The following is a 22,046-nucleotide window of genomic DNA, read 5'->3' as shown; positions in this document are numbered from 1 at the left end:
CATCGGCAGGCGGACTCTCAACCACTGCTCCACCAAGGAAACCCAAACCCTTTATTTTCTAAGCTCCCTCAAAAAGCAAATATTTAACGTATCTCATTCTATTAATACATCAAAATTTAGTAATGCCTTGAAAATTTTAGGGTTAGTTTTCCTTTTATAGGTCTGAGAAACTAATAACAATTAGATGATGAAAGTCTTCTACAATTTCCCTGTGTACTTTTTATTTACCATAAATCATCTCAAAAGAAAATTTTCCTACCATTAAAGAAAAACCCACCTATGTCGAATTTCTTCCTCGAGTTTATCCTCATTTGCAAAGGTAGGAGAATCAGACTCATTTAAACCATAAGCTCCTTATCTTATTGAAGCTATTAGAAGACATTTGAATATGTATGACATTCATTTTTCTAAGTTGGTAAAAATATAGGTAATGGTAATATGTGAGGAAACTCACATTTATCCTAAACATTATGTGTAGTTGAGTATCAGAGTGCACACATTTACTTTTTAATTTTAGGATAGTATTTAGCTATAAAAAAGAAAAGGTCCTCCTTATCTTTATATTTAAATTTTGTGGATAGAAAAAGTGACATGTAATAAAAATAAATATGAGTCAAATGCTTAAATGGGATATCTATATAACAAAAAATTATAACATTACTGACTGACACATTTCAAGGGCTTATTATGCATTAGAAAGAGTTCTCAATGCTTTATCTTCACTTGACTCATATAATACTAACTACAACTTATGGGATAGGTACTATTATCATACTCATTCAACAGCCAGGGAACTGAAGATTTGAAATATCAAATAATTCTCATCTCAAGGACCAATGGCAAAAAGACAAGCACAGTGATTCAACCCTATGTCTATTTAAATCCAGTGTTAGAGAAAGACATTGAACTCAAATAGAACTGGCTTCAAATCTCATCTCTCAAGAAAGCTATTTAGATGCTGTGAGTCTTAGTATCTTCAAGTAGAAAATGATCATGAAACAATTTGGTTAAATAAGGTAATAGCTTTAACATATAGCTCATTATAGAGCATGTAGTATCCATGTTTAACATGCTAATTTCTGTACTTCGTTCTTTAAATATATTAACATAAATTCGATGTTAAGGTAGGCTGATGGTCTCTGGGCTTGTTTAAAAGATACTGTTTTAATTGGTTGTGTAATTCTTCCCCTCTAAAATACTTTATTCTCTAGGCTTCTGTGGTATGCCACCTGCCCCCTACCACCACTACCATCACACTGCATATTTCTCCTATTTTTTATACAGGCTATTGATCTTCTGCTTTTAACTCTCAACATTGAATGCCCAGTACTGAGCCCTATGCCCTGCACCCTTACCTACTTTAATTTCTTCCAACATGACTTTATTACCCCGTGGCTTTAACTTACCTTAGTATCCTGCTGACTCTTATGCTAATACCTTTAGTCCTGATCTCTCCACTGAGCTACATACTAGTTTAGTTGGCTGCCCCCTTGACATCTTTTAGATGCCTCATAGGTAGCAGATACTAAGTTTAAAGACAAAAGTCTTCATTCCTACTTTGTTACTCTCTACCCCTTTTAATTCTTTTTGAATTTTATCTTCTAATCCAACAATTATATAGTCTAACACATAGTCTTAGCTTATCTATCTTTATGCCCCCTTTGCTAGTAACTTATTCTTAGCTACTATCAACTTTTTTTTTTTAAGGGAGTATTTTAGTTTAATTAATTAATTTTTTTCTTCTTTTTTTGAAATGAAGTATAGTTTATTTACAATATTGTGTTAATTACTGCTGTACAACAAAGTGATTCAGTTATACATATATATATATATTCTTTTTTATATATTCTTTTCTATTATGGTTTATCACAGGATATTGAATATAGTTCTCTGTGCTATACAGTAGGACCTTGTTGTTTATCCATTCTATATATAAAAGCTTACATCTGCTAACACCAACCTCCCTCTCCATCTCTCCCCAACCCCCTCCCCCTTGGCAACCACCAGTCTGTTCTCTATGTCCATGATTCTGTTTCTGTTTCATGGATAGGTTAATTTGTATCATATTTTAGATTCCACATATAAGTGATATCATGTCGTATTTGTCTTTCACTTTCTGACTTACTTCACTTAGTATGATAATCTCTAGTTGCATCCATGTTGCTGCAATGGCATTATTTCCTTCAATTTTGTGACTGAGTAGTATTCTATTATATATATATACCACATCTTCTTTACCATTCATCTGTTGATGGACATTTAGGTTGTTTCTGTGTCTTGGCTGTTGTGAATAATGCTGCTGTGAACATAGGGGTGCATGTATCTTTTTGAATTATAGCTTTGTCTGGATATATGTCCAGGAGTGGGATTGCTGGATCATATGGTAATTCTATTTTTAGTTCTCTGAGGAAGCTACTATCATCTTTAACCTGTGCTTCTGAAGTAGGCTTCAAACTCTTTCTTTATTTAATCCTGTTGGTTTCCCCATATTCCATTCTCCCTATGAATGGTAGAGTGTTCTTTTAAATCAGTTTATGTTATACACTCCTCAAAATATTCCAGTATCTTCTTTTTATTTATTTATTTATTTATTTATTTATTTATTTATTTAATTTATTTATTATTTTTGGCTGTGTTGGGGCTTCGTTTCTGTGCGAGGGATTTCTCTAGTTGTGGCAAGTGGGGGCTACTCTTCATCGCGGTGCACGGGCCTCTCACTATCGTGGCCTCTCTTGTTGTGGAGCACAGGCTCCAGACGCGCAGGCTCAGTAGTTGTGGCTCACGGGCCTAGTTGCTCCGCGGCATGTGGGATCTTCCCAGACCAGGGCTCGAACCCGTGTCCCCTGCATTGGCAGGCAGATTCTCAACCACTGCACCACCAGGGAAGCCCCTCCAGTATCTTCTCATTTCAATTAGCGGAAAATCAAATGTCTTGAGCAATGTCAGCAAGATGGCAGGATATTAAGCTCCAGATCCTCCTCCTTCCCATGTAGACACTGATTCAACAACAATACACAGAAAAACTCCCATTATGAGAAATTCAGAAACTGGTTGCAAGGCTTCTGCACTCCAAGCAAGTGTGAAACAAGACATATCAAAGTCAGTAGGAAAATTTGTGGCACTCTTTCACCATAATCCCTCCTCCTGGAAGAGCACCATGCAATTGGGAGGAAACACTAAGCTGTTGGCTTCTCCCTGGGGAAGGACAGAAAAGACTGGACCATATGTCTATTGCTCTAAATTTTTTAGGGCACTTTCAAGAGAATGGCCTCTGTCTTCTGTCTTGGAATGTTCACCCGACCCACAATAATGTCCACTCTCACCATGTCTATTCAACAGTACTGGAAGTCCTAGTCAGAGCAATTAGGCAAGAAAAAGAAAAAGGTGCCCAAATAGTAAAGGAAAATATAAAATTATCTCTAATCACAGGTGACATGATTTTATGTATAGAAAAACCTAAAGATTCCACCAAAAAAAACCCCACAAAAAACAAAACACAAACCCCTCACAAAAATAATCCTGTTAGAACTAACAAACAAATTCAACAGTTGATGAATACAAAATCAACCTACAAAAATCAGTTGTGTTGCATTGCCATAGGCTTACAAGCAGCAATCTGGAAAGGAAATTAAGAAAAGAGTCTCATTTACAATAATATCAAAAGGAATAAAATACTTAGGAATAAATTTTACCAAGAATATGAAAGACTTCTACACTGAAAACTATAAAACACTACTGAAAGAAAATTAGACACAAATCAGAAAGATATGCCATGTTCATGTGTTGGAAGACTTAATATTGTTAAAACGTCCATAGCATCCAAAGCAATCTATAGATTCAATGCAACTGCTACCAAATGACATTTTTTTTACATAAATGGAAAAAAATAATTCTAAAATTCATACGAAACCAGAAAGAATTCTGATAACCAAAACAATCTTGAGAGGGAACAAAGCTGGAGGTATCACACTTCCTGATTTCAAAATGTTACAAAGCAGTACTAATCAAAACAGCATAGTCCTTGCATAAAAACAGACATTAAACAGAATTGAGAATGCAGAAATAAACACAACTGATCTTCAAGTGTGCCAAAAATATGCAATGGAGAGAAGGTAGTCTCTTTAACAAATTGTGCTGGGAAAACTGAATATCCACATGGAAAGAATGAACTTGGATCTCAGTCTTGCACCATATAAAATATCAACTCAAAATGTCTTAAAGACCTAAATGTAAGACCTTAAACTACAGAACTCCTAGAAGAAAAAAAATGTAAGACCTTAAACTACAGAACTCCTAGAAGCTTAAAAAAAAATAAATAAAAAATAAAAATGTCATTATCTCAGAAGCCCTTAGTGCTCTTCCTTCTGTCAGTCTCTGGTGCTGTAGCTCACCTCTTCTCAGTCTCAGCTCCACTACATTTGAGCACAGCTGGGTTGCACTTTTTTGTTCATTATAAGCTCATCTTGAACTAAGGACCTTGAAGTTCACCGTTTTCTCGGCCTGGAGTGACTTTCCCTTACATCTACATTTATTTTTTTGTGATTCAGGCCTATTCTCAAATATCAGGCCCACAGGAGAAACCTTCTTTCTGAGCACTCATTTCGAACTTCCCTAAATTCACTCGCCTTTAAAACAACAGGTTGGTTTTCACTTGGTTTTCCTTCCATAGTATATATTTATATCTAAAAACTATTTGTATATTTGTTTACTTTTTAAGCATAATATAACAATTAACATAATAACAAGAACATTCTTTTTTTAGTTAATCATCTCCAGCATTAGAGCAGTGACTGACCCATAATAGATGTTCAATAAACCTTTGCTGAATATTAAATGAGTTTAATATTTGAAACCAAAATCCTTAGGTGAAACCCTTGAAAACCACATGAAATGGTATCCTCTTCTAAAACTTCCTTAAGTCTTTCAAATATGGAAGATGCTGTTTCTCATCTCAACTCCTTTTGCATGTTATTCACACATTTTTAAATATATTATCACTTTCCAGTTACCTTACAGGATTACTGTGAAAATCAAATAATAAAGAATATGAGAATGAACTTACACATTGTAATGTAGCATACAATTCTTTTACAGCAATGTGGAATTTAAGCTATTCATATATGTTCTATTTCTCTTGTCAGTCTCTGATTGCTTAAGGGGCTGCCTTCATTTCCATTTTTTTAAATCTTGCTGTCCTGCAAAGCCACAGTACAGTAAATTGCATGTTTTGGAAATTGATTAAAAAATTTTATTGGATACAAAACAGAGAGACAGCAAACGTCCCTGCAGTATTGGATCTGCAATAGTTTGGTTCATATTGGCATTACTGAGTATACTATAAATTATCAAACCATATCAAAAAACAGTTTAAATTGAAAACCTCGATTGCCGTTTAGACCTCTTAGGCCATTATTTTTTAACTATGTAGTAAATTAAGTTTATGTTTCTTATTGGATGATTCAGAAATTCATTCAAACGTATTTCTTTATGCCCACTCTGTTCCAAGTATTTGAGAAATGACAGTGGATATCCATCTTGTTTTTAAAAATTCACAGCCTAGTTTGAGTAAACAAAAAATGGGATAAATTTTTATAGAAAAAAATGTTTTCAGTGTGTTATATGTGTGTGCAGGGAAGAGGAGGTGGTGGGGATTTCACTTTGGGGAGGCATAGAGTGAATGGTGCTTGTGTTTGAAGGATGAGTATAATATTGTTAAGGGCTAAAATTGTTAAAGCATCCAAAAGTATGTGGGCAAGCACTGTGCATTCAAACTACTGTAATTATTAAGCATATGGAGTATAGAGTTTTAGAGGATATGGCTTATGATAAAGTGTTTTCTTGATCTGTCTTTTTGATCTTTGTGTAGGTTGTAAAAATTGACAATTGGGTTATAATTAGAAAAATTGTACAGACAACATTGCTTATGGCATGCACTAGGATAAAGGAACACTGAGAATCATTCATGGTTGGAGATTGTGAATCTCTGGTAACACCAGTGCACAGATCTGTTTGATTGTCTTCACCATGCAGATGGCATATAATGGGATAATCTTAGGGTATAATGGACTTATAATGTGATATAAAAGTTGGCTGTATTGGTAAGAGTATGATTGTAATGGTAGAAGGTAAATTTGAACCTGAATAGAAATATAAAGTTCTATTAATTATCAGACCATTTGAGCATAATGTTTTATGTATATATAAAAACATCACACATGCCTTTTTCTGTGCAGGACACTTTATCATATTTTCTCATTAATTAAAATTCAGAAGTGCAATATCTCAGAGTTAAACGATATTATGGCTCCTATAGATTTACATTTCCAAAGGAAAACTATCTGGAATACAGTTTTAAATTCAAAGTTGGTTTGACTCCATATTTTACAATCTTTGACATATTTGTGGCATGCTAGAAAAATTTAGCACTTTATTTTCTTACAAATTGGAATCAAGATGTTATATATTATATTTTAATTAAAGCAACAAACTTTCATATAAGTTAAAGAAACTGAAATATTCCAAAAAAGGGAGGATCATATTCCTACTTTTTATAGGAAAAGATAAGCCAGTTTACTGTGGAAATAGTTGAAGAAAATATACTAGAGAAAAGCTAAATTCTTTCCATTCCATTGTAGATTTATTATACTCACAACTAAGTATCTTTTTGGGTATGCGTCAATTTGAAGCATTTATATAGTTACTTTATAAAATGTGTGTTTTCAAAAAGTTTTTCAGAACATATGGGAAACTGTTTTAAAATTACACATACACCATACATAATATGAATAGAGAACCAGAGCTCTAAGAAAAGGCACACAAGTATTAAATATTCATTATCAAGACATTATGCAAGTACTCTTGTCTCTTAATGTTTAACTTTAATTTCCTTCCAAAAAATATAAAGTCCAAAATATAATTAAAATACTTCGCTGTTATCTGAATCATGGGAAATAATTCCAATAATACATGCAAGTTGCATGTACTGTATCATGTAAGGAATATGCTACTCTTGCTTTTAAGAGACATACTTTATTTTCCCAGAAGTGGCGGTAGATTTTGACTGAGTCATCCAGGTACTCTTGACTGCGTCCATACCTCTGATTAATTCTTACAGAGCTTTTATGAGTTATTAGACCTCTTTTACATATGAGAAAATTTAGCTAAGGTCACATGACTAATAGATAGGACACTCAAAACTGATAGAAGCAGAAACCTGGTTTTGTTTGTTCATTCAACTGACTCTTGACTGCCTGCACCAGGTTATGCTAATCATTGAGGGTATGAAGATGACAATTAAATTCTGGTAGGAGGTTGTAGTCTAGTATGGAAGACAGACAAGGAAATGTGTAGGTCATGTGATGAATATCACTATAGGGGAAGAAATGCAATCTTTCCTTTTACCTTTTAGATGCTTGACTGGGGCTCCTGGAATAAGACCAGTTAATAAGAGAAAAGCACACAGATTTATTTAATATAAGTTTTCTGTGACATGGGATCCCTCTTAAGGAAATTAAGACCTGAAGAGGCAATTTGAGGCAGACACTTCCATACTGAGTTGGGCAAAGAGCAGCAAATCGTGAAAAAGTGACAAGACAAAGGGGCTTGGGCCACTTAATTAGGTAGAAAAAAGATATGAATAAATTTAGCAAGGTTTCTTTATACAGATTTCTCTTGGTCTCCATTTTCAATCTCTGATGAGAATGTTTCTTTCCTTCCAGAACAAGGAGAACATCTCCTATATTTGAGTTTTATGTCCTGCTTTTAGTAAGATTGAGGTGCCCTTTTGCATCTGATGATTTTCAAGTGTCTTTAACTTAAAATCTATACACCAGGTGGCGTGTTTTGGGGTGGCAAGTTCTGAACTCCGTCATGACAGTAGAGAGAACAGGGGATCTTGGGAACAGGGTGATAGTCCCTGAAAACTCACTTGGGCAACTGATGATGTGCTGGTTATTAAAACAGAATAATGGGCTTTTCATTTAGAAGAAACAATGCATGCAGAGGCATAAAGGCTAGCAGGAGTGCAGCCTAGTCAGGAGACAGTGAGTGTGATAAAATATGAGTGGGTCGTGGGTTTTCGCGGGCAGACAGCAAGGATGAGAAGGGAAGCGAAAAGGCATGAAATATTGAAACGTCATGAATTTCGTGTGAGTTTTTTATTCTCTTTCGCAGGTGAGGCAAAGACATGAAGGAATTTCAAGCAGGGGGTTGAGGAGGTGATAAGTAGCTAGAGGGTAGATTTCAAAGGGAGAGTCATTGAAGGAGACCATTGTCACCCCTTCTATTTGCATTGTGTAGTGGTACATGCTGGGTTTGACACAGTTATAGCATAAGATATGGCTTCTGACTTCAGAGGAAAAAGAGGGAGAAAAGCAAGACCTGCACATTTTCATATTTGTGATAAAAGCTGCAGAGAAGACTGTCACGAAAAATAAGTTCTCTGGAGTTTAGAACAGCTGTCATCCAGCATTGTTCCATGTTTTTATTCTGATTTTCCTTTCCTTCCTTTCCTTCCTCTGTATTTTATTTCCCAAAGCCTCCTTCATCTCCAAAGTCATGGAGAATATACTGTTTCAGCTCAATGGTTGTTAAAGCAGGGTTATGGTCAGCTCTGAGTAACAGAAGCATGAAATACCTGTGGCTTTACAAAGACTGAAATACTTTCTCTCTTAACTGAGCTCAGAAAGGCAGCCCAGGGCTCACATGGCAGCTCTGCTCTACAGTGTTCTCTGGGATAAAGTTGCTTGTTCCTCTGTCTCCAGGCTATGACTCTCATTCTCACGGTCCAAAAGGGAGCTCCAGCCATCACATTCAGGATTCTAGTGGCGAGATGGAGGGAGGGGAAAAAATAGGTCAGACACATGCCAACAGTCTTCTAGGGAAATTTCCTGGAGGGTTAACAGACAGTACTTCTGCTTGTATTCCATTGGCTAGAATTTAGGAATTGGACCATGCTCAGCTACAAGTAAGGCTAGGAAATGTAGTCTTTATTCCGGGGGAGTGAGGTACAGAGACTTATGTTTGGCATCAGATAATGAGGCCACTCGGAGTCTCTGTACCAGTAGGATGCCTTTAGTATTTTTTCATACTTTAAATCAAATCAAATAATCCTTTAAAAATTAATTTTATGAATCCTGTCATGTGAAATACAGACACACACACACATACACAAGAACATAAATCACAAAAATAGTGTGATAGGTAGAAATATTTTTGGAAGACATGAAGAAATTCGAAATATTCATCACTCTGACAAATACAGATAAGCAAGGAAATATTACATTTGATACCATCAGTTTCTTTTTCTATTTTCATTTTCTAATTTTTGGAATAATGTCCACTAGGCATTATGAAGATTAGAATCAGCAACATGAAAATTGGGACTAATTCTATGATATTAGCTGTTGCAGCCAGATCGAACAATATTGTGAATATCATCTTATGTATACATATACTTTCAGGACATTGCTCTTCCTACTTCTATGTATAATTTCAGGAATATATGAAACATTAAAATAAAACTCTACATAAGCATGTTAGCAATAATCTAAAAATAAAGTGTATCTTGAGACAAGAATAATGACAGTGTGAATGGTCTCTGTTATATATATATATATATATATATATATATATATATATATATAAATACACTTATACACACACATATGCCTATGCCAACATAGTAGGAATGTTCATATACGTATTTGATCTATCTATATATGAATAAAATTACTCATAATGGCATACAGTATATGTCATTTGCAAAGTTTACTCATGCATATTTGGCTCAATATTTGAACAGCTTCCTTAATTTCCTCTGTGTTAAAACAAACTTAGTGAGAAAGCAGGATTTGATTGATGAAATGAAACTTTGTTATGCAGTACCTGCACGTCTTTGATTGTGACAGGCTTTTAAGTAAAAAACAACGTATAATGTTAACCACATCAAAGCATGCTTTTTTTTTTTTTGCGGTATGCGGGCCTCTCACTGTTGTGGCCTCTCCCGTTGCGGAGCACAGGCTCCGGACGCGCAGGCTCAACGGTCATGGCTCATGGGCCCAGCCACTCCGCAGCATGTGGGATCTTCCCATACCGGGGAACGAACCCGTGTCCCCTGCATCGGCAGGCGGACTCTCAACCACTGCACCACCAGGGAAGCCCTCAAAGCATGCTTTTAAAAAGTTGGTTTTTTGGTGGTTGTTTTTTTTTTTGTAACATATTCTTAAAATTAAATGTTCTAAGTTGAAACTTGGTATTTTAACACCACTCTTGCTGCACAAATCCTGAATTAATGTCTATTTCCCATGTATTTATCCCTTCATTCAACAAATAATTAATTAGTTATTGGCTACAATATGAAAGGTACTTCACAAACCAATACAAGAAATGGAAAATATATAAGACACAGTGTGAGAACTCTAAAAAATCTGACACAAAGAAAAATTAAATAGCACCTATATAAAAAGTTAAAATGGTGGTCTGCAAAAGTAAGAAAGAATTAGATAAATGTTATAGTAATTCACAGAAGCAAGCAGTTACATTGAACTATGTTATCCAAACTTTCAAGTGAAGAATTTGAGATTTTATCTTACCAGGAAGCTAATAAGTTAGGTTGCCACAGTTTTATAGATGCTGGCAGAACACACAAAACTCCGGATCAAAGGCTTTATTATCCACAACACAGCAGGCAGTGTGAGTTTCCCTTGCCCCTCACATGCCATGGGGGGAAAGGAAGCAGCCAGGTACATGCCACACATATAGTGTATTTGGATCACAGCTAAAGAACCCTGATTTTTGAATCCCCTGTCTTATAAAGGGTCTGCTAACACACCTCTCCAACCTTTTTCCTAGAAAAATACATTATCTTTATAATCCAGTCAGAAAACAAATCTACCCACTTCCCCCAAAGGAGAGGGAAGTATCTATTTTTTCCAAGGCTGTTTGATATACAGACATCCTTGAAAAGATAGTATGAAACAAAGCTGTCAGTGCCTCTTGCTCAGAAAATGTGCAGAAACACAAAAGACCCGAAGAAAATTGTCTCCCAAAATAGAGGAGTCTTTGTAAAGAAACACCCTTTAGTCCAGGCCTCAGAGGATAGGTTTTACTAAATGGAGTTTGGAGAATAAGGCTTTTAAGGCAAGCAAAGTTGAATGAGCCATGTCAGGAAGCAATGCCTACAAGTACACATGTAGTGTTGTTTTTTTTGTTTTGTTTTTTGTTTGTTTGTTTTAACATCTTTATTGGAGTATAATTGCACATGTAGTGGTTTTATCACCATCTCTGTGAAACTTAACATTTCCAACAGAAAAACATTATGTAAAAGTTACTGCTTCTTGTTTTATATATGTTATTACTTAGATATTTCATTATATTTTAAAGAGAGACACACTTTCAAATAATATAAAGCATTTTACCTTTAAATACATATGTTTTAAATATATAATAAATATATATGTTTTAAGTGAATGCAATTGATTATGTGCAAATCTTGGGGCTATGAGAATATCCTAAAATGGTCAGATTGAAATCAAAAATATTGATTTGAGAGCCAACCTGGAAATAAAACTTGCAACAAATTTAGGTGAAGCCCTCTGCAGTTTCATGTGATTTATAAGTATTTGCATTTTGACTGTAAGCAAGAGCTGTTTAATCCAGTTGGCACCTATGGAGAAGAGTAAAATGAATTATTAATCAGATAAAATATCAATTAAGGAAGAATAAAACACTAATGGAAAAAATAGTAAAATTGAGAATAGAGAACAGGAAGGTAAAACCAAAATTTAGAAGCCAGTATAATTGGAAATTGAATAAGAACTAGACTTAGAACAAGAGAATGGTACTGATATTATTTATCATTGGATCTGAAAATGATGGAAACCATAGTTCCAGGGTCAGATATATACCTGAGAATGCATCTTGCCAGCAATAGCTATAATGCCTGTAAACACCAACCTAAAGGATAACTTAAAGTTTTAGAACACAACATCCTGAAGGTAGGTAGTAAGTACACACATACATATATACAAACACACATGCATACACACACAGTAGTAAATTTACTTTTATTAAACTGAAAAAAAGCTTTTGTTCAGTATTTGTAACTTTTTCTTTATATATGTACCCCAGAATTCAAATATAATATAAATTTTCTTATATTTAAATCTGCCTGGCAGTATGATGGATTTTAATAATTTACCATGGAAAAGTTAAGTTACATCATTTTCAAGATGTATCACCCTCTCATGAAGAACAGCCTTCTCATCCAGTAGATTTACAGGTTTGACATTTGGGAAAACCCCCTTCTGTGCACTGGGCATCATACTACCATTAACACGTATTTCTCCACGCAAGATGTCCTTATGTCCTACAATGAAAACATTCCAAAAATATGAACTTTCCATCATACTTTATCTTCTTTTGACATTTTCTACTTTAGCTAAGTTTGCTCTATGCAAAGTCAGGTCAATTCCAACCAGTAATATTTAATGCTAAAGTTTAGAAGTCGGTAGCAATTATAATCCTAGGCTTTTTGAACTTGTGAAATAGTATCTTACATAACCCCACACATATGGAGAATGGAAAGACACATTCATAAGATGAAGTTGACAGAGTATTTTTTACAAAGAAATTTTCAAAACAAGAAAAAGAGCAAAGAAATCTTTTTAAAAAAAGCAAACAGAAGGCATTCTCTAGGCTTCTTTGGATTCCCAGTTTTATAAATTAAGAATGAATTGGAAAGAAAATCCAGTCAAAGGCTCAAGTTACAAGCAATACATTTGGAGTGAATATGACAATATTTTTCTTTGAGAATGGTGCTTACTCAGAGCCCTTTGAAGGAATGACTATACTTATAAGCTGTAAATGGCTGATCATTGAATCTTGGGTGATGTTCACATAAGTCAGCATAAGAAAAGTCTTAAGTGATACACAGTTTCTAAATCATAAATTCAAAGAATTAACTGAACATGCTTAAAGATAATCCAATAAAATTTTTATTCATAAATGAGAGATGTGAAGCTCAGAGAATAAAATGCTCATAAACTGATATTTTCTACAGAATAAGCATTTGAGGTCATGTCTCTTAACTCAGTACAGTGTCATTAATTCTACTACAGAAGAGGGAGTAGTTACAAAAGCAAGAGGACTAGTATCTGGAAGCAGCATTGAATCACTACAATTAGGTACTGCAACGGGGAGAGAGGTCTGCATTACACATTAGTGCAGGTAATGCCTTATTCAGAAAGAACTTTGTGTTTAGAGTATTATGGGAATAATGCTTTTTATAAGAGAACATTTTCATTTTCAAACAGCAAAAACCAACTTTGGCCAAGGAAAGCAACAAATCAATTTATTAGAAGAATATTATGTAGCCGTCACAATTGGTGAGAGGCCTTAAAAATCAGGTTTGGCAAGAAGTAGGAACAAACAGAAGTTAGGCAGTAAGAAACAATGTCAGGTACTCGCCACTGAAACTGCAAGTCCAAAGTGACCCTTAATTCATGCAGCTGGCACTGAACTCTGTCCATCGTGGCTGCTGAACTCACCAGGGCTACATCTGGGTCTTAAGGCCTTTACCGCTGCTGTGAAAAATGTCTCATCTTTGCCTACATCCATCCATCATCTGCTCCAGGGTATGGGACCCTGTAATTAATATGCATATATTATTGGTGCAAGTTCTAACTAAAAGGTTAGAAGAAGGAAGTATCTGGTCCCTAGGTGTTATGCTTATGTCTCTGTTTATCAGAATTCATATATTGGAGTGTTCCAGGAAAGCAGGAAGGATGTTTGAAGGCTGCATGCTGCTTAGTTTAAAAAAAAAAAAGGAAAATGGCTGTATCATATTTTTATTATGTTATTCTCAACCAGTGGTTTATTTTATTATTATTTGCATTTTAATTCTAACCTATACAGGGATGGATTTCTTGAAATAGAGCAGACGATTTTCACATTTGGATTTCTGTCCTTTCATTATGTAGTATATCAAATTGCTTTCAAAAGTACAGTAGTGATGTTTACATTTGCTCTTTTGTTTCACAGAGCCTTACTTACCACTTCTCATAATTGTCATAATAGAGATTCAGAAACATATAATGCATAGGTAGATTAAAATGCATTTATGTATTTTGGGGATGCCATTCAAAATCATTTTTGTAAAGAAAACACTCATTCTACATATCTGTAATGTATTACAAAAGCCACTTTCTTTACCTTCTACTCATGAATTATGCTTTGTTAAATAACTTGGCATAAAGGGCAAAGATGTTAATTTCATTTAAAAATCACACCAAATGGTGTGAAAGTATTAAGAAAACAACACCTTTTATATATTAATCAACTTGATTTCTAGGAAGAAAGGCTAAAGTCTCTTTTTTGAGATCTGTGACTTGAAAATTAAGAAACTTTTGATAAATTTAAAATAAAACTTTAAAAAGAACCAGATAGTTTATTAGGTGAACTGGAACAAATATTAAAATCAATTATTCATCACAAATGAGAAAATTGAGACTCAAAATTAGATGTTTCACATAAGTGCATATTGTAAATAAATTGTCAAAAAAAAGAGAAAGCCTCTGTTTTCTGACTTTCTTTCCGTTGCTCTTACAATGTTGGAGCTAAGATGGTATTGCTCTTTTTTTATATGTTAGAAAAGTTTTTGAGTCATTTTAATTTAAATCAATCAAAAATGTATCTTTGTCCTTAAAAAAATTATATATTTTAATTTATATTTGCCAGCTGACTAAAATAAAATCCCAGTTCAAATCCAGTATAATTCTTACACAATTGGTGAGGTATTATTATTAGCCCTAGTTTATGGGGAGAGATACTGATAGAGAAAACCACCTTGCTCTGGGTCTTGTGATATTTTTTTTTCATCCCCTACTTAGTTTTCTCAATTGAATAGAAGAATTATACTATGACTGATTATATTCAGTTTTTAAAATCGTTTACATTTTCATGTCAACCACCTTGCAGTTCATTTAGATCTACATTTCCATGTGTGCTGATTTGCAAGGGTGAATTTTATGGAGTGAGAAAGTGATTCATCTAATGTTTTTTTACTAGATGGGATAGCTATAATCTTGAGTCATTATATTTTTTTTATAAACACATGTTGAAATATGCATATATAAAAATACAGCAAAACATGCTACACAGTTTTATGTGTTTTCAATAAGCTAATAATCTTAGTCAAGCTTTTCTCTCCCAAACCCTGTCTTTTGTCTTCCAGAAATGTTTCTCAAGTTCTACTTTATTGTCCAGTTGTACTAAAACCTAAGTCCAAGTCCTCAGCATTCCTTATTTGAAAAGCAAAATATTTTCCCCTCTGTTCTTTTTGCCACCATCCTTTTCTTCCTTATACCTCTCTTGGCATAGCTGCTAGAATTTTGTGTAATGTCATTCCCAAGCTTGGATCACTGTCTTGCCTGGAGGTAAAGACCACATCCTAGAGCATCATCTGCAGGCCTACTAAAACCCATGCAACCTATGATTCAGTTGTTAATATTACTCATGTTCAATTGTGCCAATCTTATCCCCAAGCGTGGAGTAACTTTCAGTGACGTACGTTCTTTTCAGGCATCTTCTTTCTTCTATTTTACTTACTAAACAATTTCAGTACATACTTGATTGCTGTGATGGTTTGTGAAAACTTTTCAACCCTAGGGAGTATTTTGTTGAAGTTGTGTGAGTCATATGTAGTAGAAAATCGATGTACAGAATGTGCAGTAAGTTGTATCACATCTAACAAAAGCAAAATAAACACAAAAACAAATAAAAAATTTGCACTTAGAGTGAAGTCCCTAATAGATCAGGTAGTGTAAGAGATCATACTAACTCAGGTCTGGGCACATACTCATGGTCAATTTTTGAGCATTTTAACACTCCCTAGGGCTTCATTTTTGTTGTTTCTATGGATATATTCTTTGAAATGATATATATATATAAAATATATATTTATATATATATTCAATTATATATATACATATATAATTGAGAATTAAAAATAGAAATATGTATGTCCCTGTAAAAATGCAGCGTGCAGGCTTATGCCTGGCTATGTGTATGTATGCTTGTGTTTATTTCCAAAAGAACTTGCATGTGTTCTTTTCCTATCATCATCACTCCGCAAAACAGTGTAATTTGCATTCAGAGCAAATACTTAAAACTGCCATGTTTTGTAATGTATATACTTTTCTCTCTTTTGATTAGGTAGAAAATGGTTGCCCCTGTTCACCAATTGTGAAGACTTCGGATCACACAACTACAGCTTTGATTCTCCAAGTGTTTCAGGATGTAAATGTAGTCTGACCTTTCCCTGCTGGACAGTTAACTCATGGACACACTAAACAATTTAATTTGGACTGTCCTTCCAAAAGATGCTTTGGCTTCTCTCTCGAATGCTCACTAAGCATTTGTAGCTGACAAGGAAAAGGAAGAAAACTGTGAACTGGAAAGTTATCTTACAATGAAAATTACGAGCACATCTTGCATCTGTCCAGTCCTCGTGTGTCTCTGTTTTGTGCAGAGGTGTTATGGAACTGCTCAACACAGCTCCATCAAGGGGACCAGAAACCAAACCAAACACATCGAAGGTGAAACCGAAGTCCACCACCGTCCCAAAAGAGGATGGGTTTGGAATCAGTTCTTTGTTTTAGAAGAACATATGGGACCAGATCCACAATATGTTGGAAAAGTAAGTTTTTCTTTATTGGTTTGTTTTATCCTCTCCTGGGAAATTGGGAAGTGGGATGAGGGTGGAGTTGCAGTGGATTTGAAGAGACATGGAACTTTAAGTGAATTATGTTATAGAATGCTATTTCTTATTCTAAACATTTTAAAATAATAATTATAAAAAATAATAATTATAAAAATTAATTATAAAAAATGAATTATAAAAAATTCACCAATCATGTCACATCTCCCTAAACATCGGTCCATACACACTAGACTGAATGTTCTTTACCAGCATATTACTCTTTCTGTTCTCTCATGTAAAATGGAGACACTTAATTAAACACACAATTCAGTAATTTTGTCTTTATTACCATGAAGATATATTAGAATTCACCGTGTCATTTATTGGTATGTTGATACTTACAATTTTTTAAATCTATTGCTATTGCACATGAGACTAAAAAGAAGACACTATACATGACATCTAATATATTTCTGCTAATTGTTATAGAGACGGTATTTGAATTTAAGTCAGCCTTTAAAAACACATGGATATTTTTCCAATCCCCCAAATTAATTTCCATACAAATATCGATATATTTAAATATAGATTAAATATAAACTGGGTGTACAAGTTTTGTTAAAATTCCAAAAGAATGAAGTTGACAAAATGATCAGTAACTTCAGACCAACTTCCCTTTCTCTCAGAAATGCAGACAAGATAATTTAATGGCTTGTCAAACCCTTTAGGAAATTGTGCGCTCAGTAATAAGGGACAGTTTAAACACGTGTCAAGGCTCCAGGGTAAAGAATAGAGTGGAAGTAGAGAGACCTTCTGATAGATTACTGACTGTTGGAAGCAGCCACACTTAGGTTTGTTCAGTACCTATGGGAGAAGCAGCAGTCACAGCAGTAGAATCTTTATGACTGCAGGCTCAATGACTTCTGCCTCCCTGCTTGACTATTTATTTTCACTTTAACACTGTTAGTACTAAAAAAAAAAAAAAAAAAAAAAGTACTCCATCCAAGCCACAGCACTTCCCTAATGTGTAGGCAGTACAGGAGCACAAGCCATCTGTTCTGCCCCTCTTCCAACAGGGACTGGGTTGCAGCTATATCTTCCATACAAGGCAGGAGCTATGGAGTCAGAATGTGAAACACAAAAAAGATCTGGAACAATTCTATCATTTTCTTATGTGCATATTAAAACAAGAAGGAAAAACCCTCATATTCATCCTGTGCTTTTTTCCTACAGACTGTCCCATGAAGTAAATGTAGACAAATGTACTAAAGTAAAAACATAATATATTGAATTACTATAAAGTTATTTTTGTTATGAACTTCAAAATCCTTTTTCTATAATCCTCTCAATCCTTGAGAAGGAGGGAGAAAAAAAGGAACAGAAAAATGTTTCCTTTGTAGAGTACCAAAAGGAAAAAATATATATTATTAAAAAAATTTTATGCATATTTATTGTCACTTTAACTAAAAAATGGAAACAAAATTTGCTAGAAAATGTTAGGGAAAGATCAGATAGCTTCTCATTTTTTGGTGGGTCACCTAGTTTGAGTGAAAAATGAAACCTCAATCAGTAGATTAGTTGCAAACAGTCTTTCTGGGCTTGGGTGCCAATGAGCATATGGTTGAGAGCTTGTTAGCCATCAGGAGGTGGTGAGGGCTGTGAATCTGTTCCTTTGTGGAGGTTCTGCGGAAATCGGTATCCATTCTGTTGTATTAACAGACAAATTTAAAGGCTCACACCCAAAGGTGTGGCTCTCCTATTCCCTATCTGACCTGGGGCCCCTCACTCATTCATAATCTTTCTACTCAATATTCATCTGCCTTTATGAGCAATTCTAACTTGATTGTGTGGCTTCATTGCCCTCTCCATAACCGCCTACATACGTACAAACACATGTACATACATATACCCATCCATACATATATATGTACATACACAACTGTGACAGTTCAAAAAACCCTGCAAAGTTCAACAATCCACATGTACTTATAATAACCTCCTGTTCCATTATTTGTTTTAGAGAAGAGAATTTATATTTCACACTTATGAATACATTCATAATGAACGAGAGCCATATATTTTCAAAGTGTTCGTGAATAGAAGATAGAATCATTACAGTTACTATAAGCATGAGAGGGGAGTACCTCCAAAGAGCTGAAAAGTATCTCCTTTGCTCCCTTCTGTCATTGAAATTCCAGCAGGAATTTTGTCAACAGAAACAAAATAATAATCATGTAATACAAAATAATAATCATACAATATAAAATAATAATCATACAATAATCCAATGCAATATTTGTTATTAAAATAATATACTTTCTACATGCATTATATAAGTTTGTTTCCAGTCATCCTTGAGCTCTGGATAGTAATTTTGTGTATCTATAGTTATATTTCACATTATAAAACAACATCTGAAACTTTTGATAAGAGCTCAAGCCAAACTGTTTTGATACTTAACAATTTCTTTTATGTTGTTTATAATAATTTTCTTTGACTTTTCTTAGTGATTGGGTTTATTATGAGGGAATTTATTTTGTTGACATTGGTCAATATGCATTATTCACTGCTAAGAGATTTTTTTTTTTCATGAGGCTAAGGCCATGAACATATGGTAATTTTAATATTACATAGTATAACTATATATACATATATAATACATACACCATCTCACCATTAAAGTATATATATATATAATTATACATATATACAGATAAATATAATTGACAATCCATAATTTTTTTTCAGACTCTAAAGGTCATGAGAAATCAAATATCAAAACTAGTGTATGAATGTATCTCACGGATTTAACCTCATGGACTTATTAAAAATCTTTTTAAATACTTGAAAGATTAGAGTAAGGAAGTTATAAGTAGTAAGTAAGTCCTTTCTTTTTGGAAAGAAAGGACTTTTGTTTGCAAGTAACTCCTTTCTTCTTGGAAAAAATTATGGTAATGTCATTATAGCTTTACAACAAAAATGTTCTCTCTTTTCCAAAAATTATGTAAAAACTAATATAGACCATTTAATCTGTTTTTATTTTCAAAATTGAACGGAGCTGAATGAATTCCATTATAAGAACATAATTTTGTATAAAATATCACACACATCCTAAAGTGCAGGCCATGTATCACACCTAGCATTAGAGTAGACTCATTGCCTTCATGAGATAGTAATGATTAGTGAGTAAAGAGCTGAATTTGAATTAAGGCTTCTCTGCTTATTGTCTGTATTACAACTAGCAAGTCTTAATTCCCTGAATTTCTGTTTCCTTACATGTAACGCTGAGAAATACTGTTTGACACTTCTGTTACTAATTCAAGTGTGTTATAAAGTTTGGTTTATAGTTTAGATTATGGGTTAGTTAAACCACAGCCTGTGTGCAAATTCATCTAGTTGCATGTGCTGGTATTGCTTGCATACTAAAAAAAATTAACTATTGAAAAAATTTAAGCAATAATATTTTGTGATACATGGAAATGAAATGAAATCCAAATTCAGTTTCTGTAAATAATGTTTTGTTGGAATACAGCCAGACTTACATTTACGTATTGTATATGGCTGTTTTCAATCTACAATGGTAGAATTAGGTAGTGGCAAGAGAAATTAAGGTCCACAAAGTCTAAAATATTTACTAATGAACATTTACAGAAAATATTTGGAACCCCTCTTTAAGATATCTATCTCACCTAGTAGTCTATGAATGCTTTGAAAGCAGGTTCTGGGACTACTTCATCTTCATTTGCACAGAATCTACCTCAGTGCCTATTGAAATGATCAAATGTGGTAATTCACTGGAAAGGGCTCCATAAACTATAGCCTTTTGTAGTCATGTTACTGGTTGTGATAATTACATGAAATTATTGAGACAAAAATCTCTGTTTATAAACTCTCTGTTGTTAATCTCTGTTTATTAACTTGGTGTTTTTGTTTTTATTGTTGTTTTGTCACATTACACGCAGTAGTGTAATGGATATCCTTTTACACACATCATTTAGCGTACATATAAGTGTATCTGTGGGAGAGATTTCCAGAGTGGGATTCTCATTTAAAAATAAATAAATCTTTAATTCTGGTAGATGTTACCAGATCCTCTTCCATAGGTGGTGGTGTATTTTGCACCTCTTTGATGTATGAGAATAAATATTCCTCTACAGCAGTGCCAACAGATGGGATTGTAAAACTTGGAATTTTACAAATATTGTAGGTGAAAAATTGCATCTCTGTGTACTTTCAATTTACATTTCTCTTATTATGAGTAAAATTGATCACCTTTTCATAGTTGAAAGGATATGAATATTCCTTTTTTATTAACTGATGCTTCAGGCCCTTTTGTTAGTCTTTTTAACTTATACTTGTTGATATTTACATAATAGATGAAATAATCCTTTGCCAGTGATATTACCAATAATTTTTTCACAGTTGCTGTTTGCCTTTTGACTTTGTTTATAATTTTTCTTTATAGAAATGTATTATTTTAATTTGATCATTCTTAGCATTCCTTTGACTGAAATTATATTTTTATTTGTTTTGAATTCCTCTGAAATTTGAGGATTTTGGTGTTCAGAATTAGTGACAGTAGATTAAAAATGCATTCTTCAGGTCTTAGTATCTACAGTTTATTACATATACTAGAAAATATTACTTAATGAATAAAAAAGATGGTGTAAAAGTGGAATTGCTTACTTTAGAGATCAGAAATTATAATTTAAAATACACATGATTTCTTATTTTTGGATACTAGTTATTGGCTGTATTGCATATATGTTTCATATTTACCAGTAGAATATATCCTAGTGTGCAGGTTGTAACTGCAAAATATATTGACTCTTACTGGAACATGCTAGGAATATTTAAATATGTGTAACTATTAGAATTTAACTAAGGACATACGTTGGAAATAATGTCTTTTAACACACAAGTGCTGGAAATGAGCTTCATATATTTCAAGTGATAATTGCTTGTGATTAGCTAGGTGTTCTTCTCCATAAATACATATTATTTTCATTTTAAAAACATTGTAGATGACTTCTTTAACCAAGAATTCTTGTATGAGAAATAAAGGAAACTCTATGTGTACTTCAGTATATCTTTAAGTGGATATTATCCACATTGCATTATTTAGTAATTAAAGAGAATAGAATAAAAAAATCATAAACCAGAGGTAAGTCACCAAAAACTGTGTTCCTACTTAGTAGCATGTTTTAGGCTAAGGTATCTAATCTATTAACAGTTACATTAGTGTTTGGGCTATATTGACATTAAAAATATATTTGACAATAAAAGTTAATAAGAACTTAGATTGTTTTCAGGATAAACAAATGAATTATAGTCTCCATCTTCACTT

The 22,046-nt window shown here is 33.7% G+C and overlaps 1 protein-coding gene across 1 annotated transcript in view; it reads left to right on the top strand.

Moving 5' to 3' along the window:
- Window positions 1-22,046, top strand: part of CDH18 (cadherin 18) — a 612,477-nt gene that overhangs the window by 247,692 nt on the left and 342,739 nt on the right. The window contains exon 2 of the mRNA XM_079918320.1: window positions 16,213-16,696. Coding sequence (XP_079774446.1) covers window positions 16,469-16,696 — 228 coding nt within the window. The 5' untranslated portion in view covers window positions 16,213-16,468. The remainder of the gene's footprint in view (window positions 1-16,212; window positions 16,697-22,046) is intronic.

This window comes from Stenella coeruleoalba, assembly GCF_951394435.1.
Source record: "Stenella coeruleoalba genome assembly, chromosome: 3".
Taxonomy (NCBI): domain Eukaryota; kingdom Metazoa; phylum Chordata; class Mammalia; order Artiodactyla; family Delphinidae; genus Stenella; species Stenella coeruleoalba.
The sequence above is the reverse complement of the archived record's forward strand: the minus strand, read 5'-3'. Positions and strand labels throughout refer to the sequence as shown.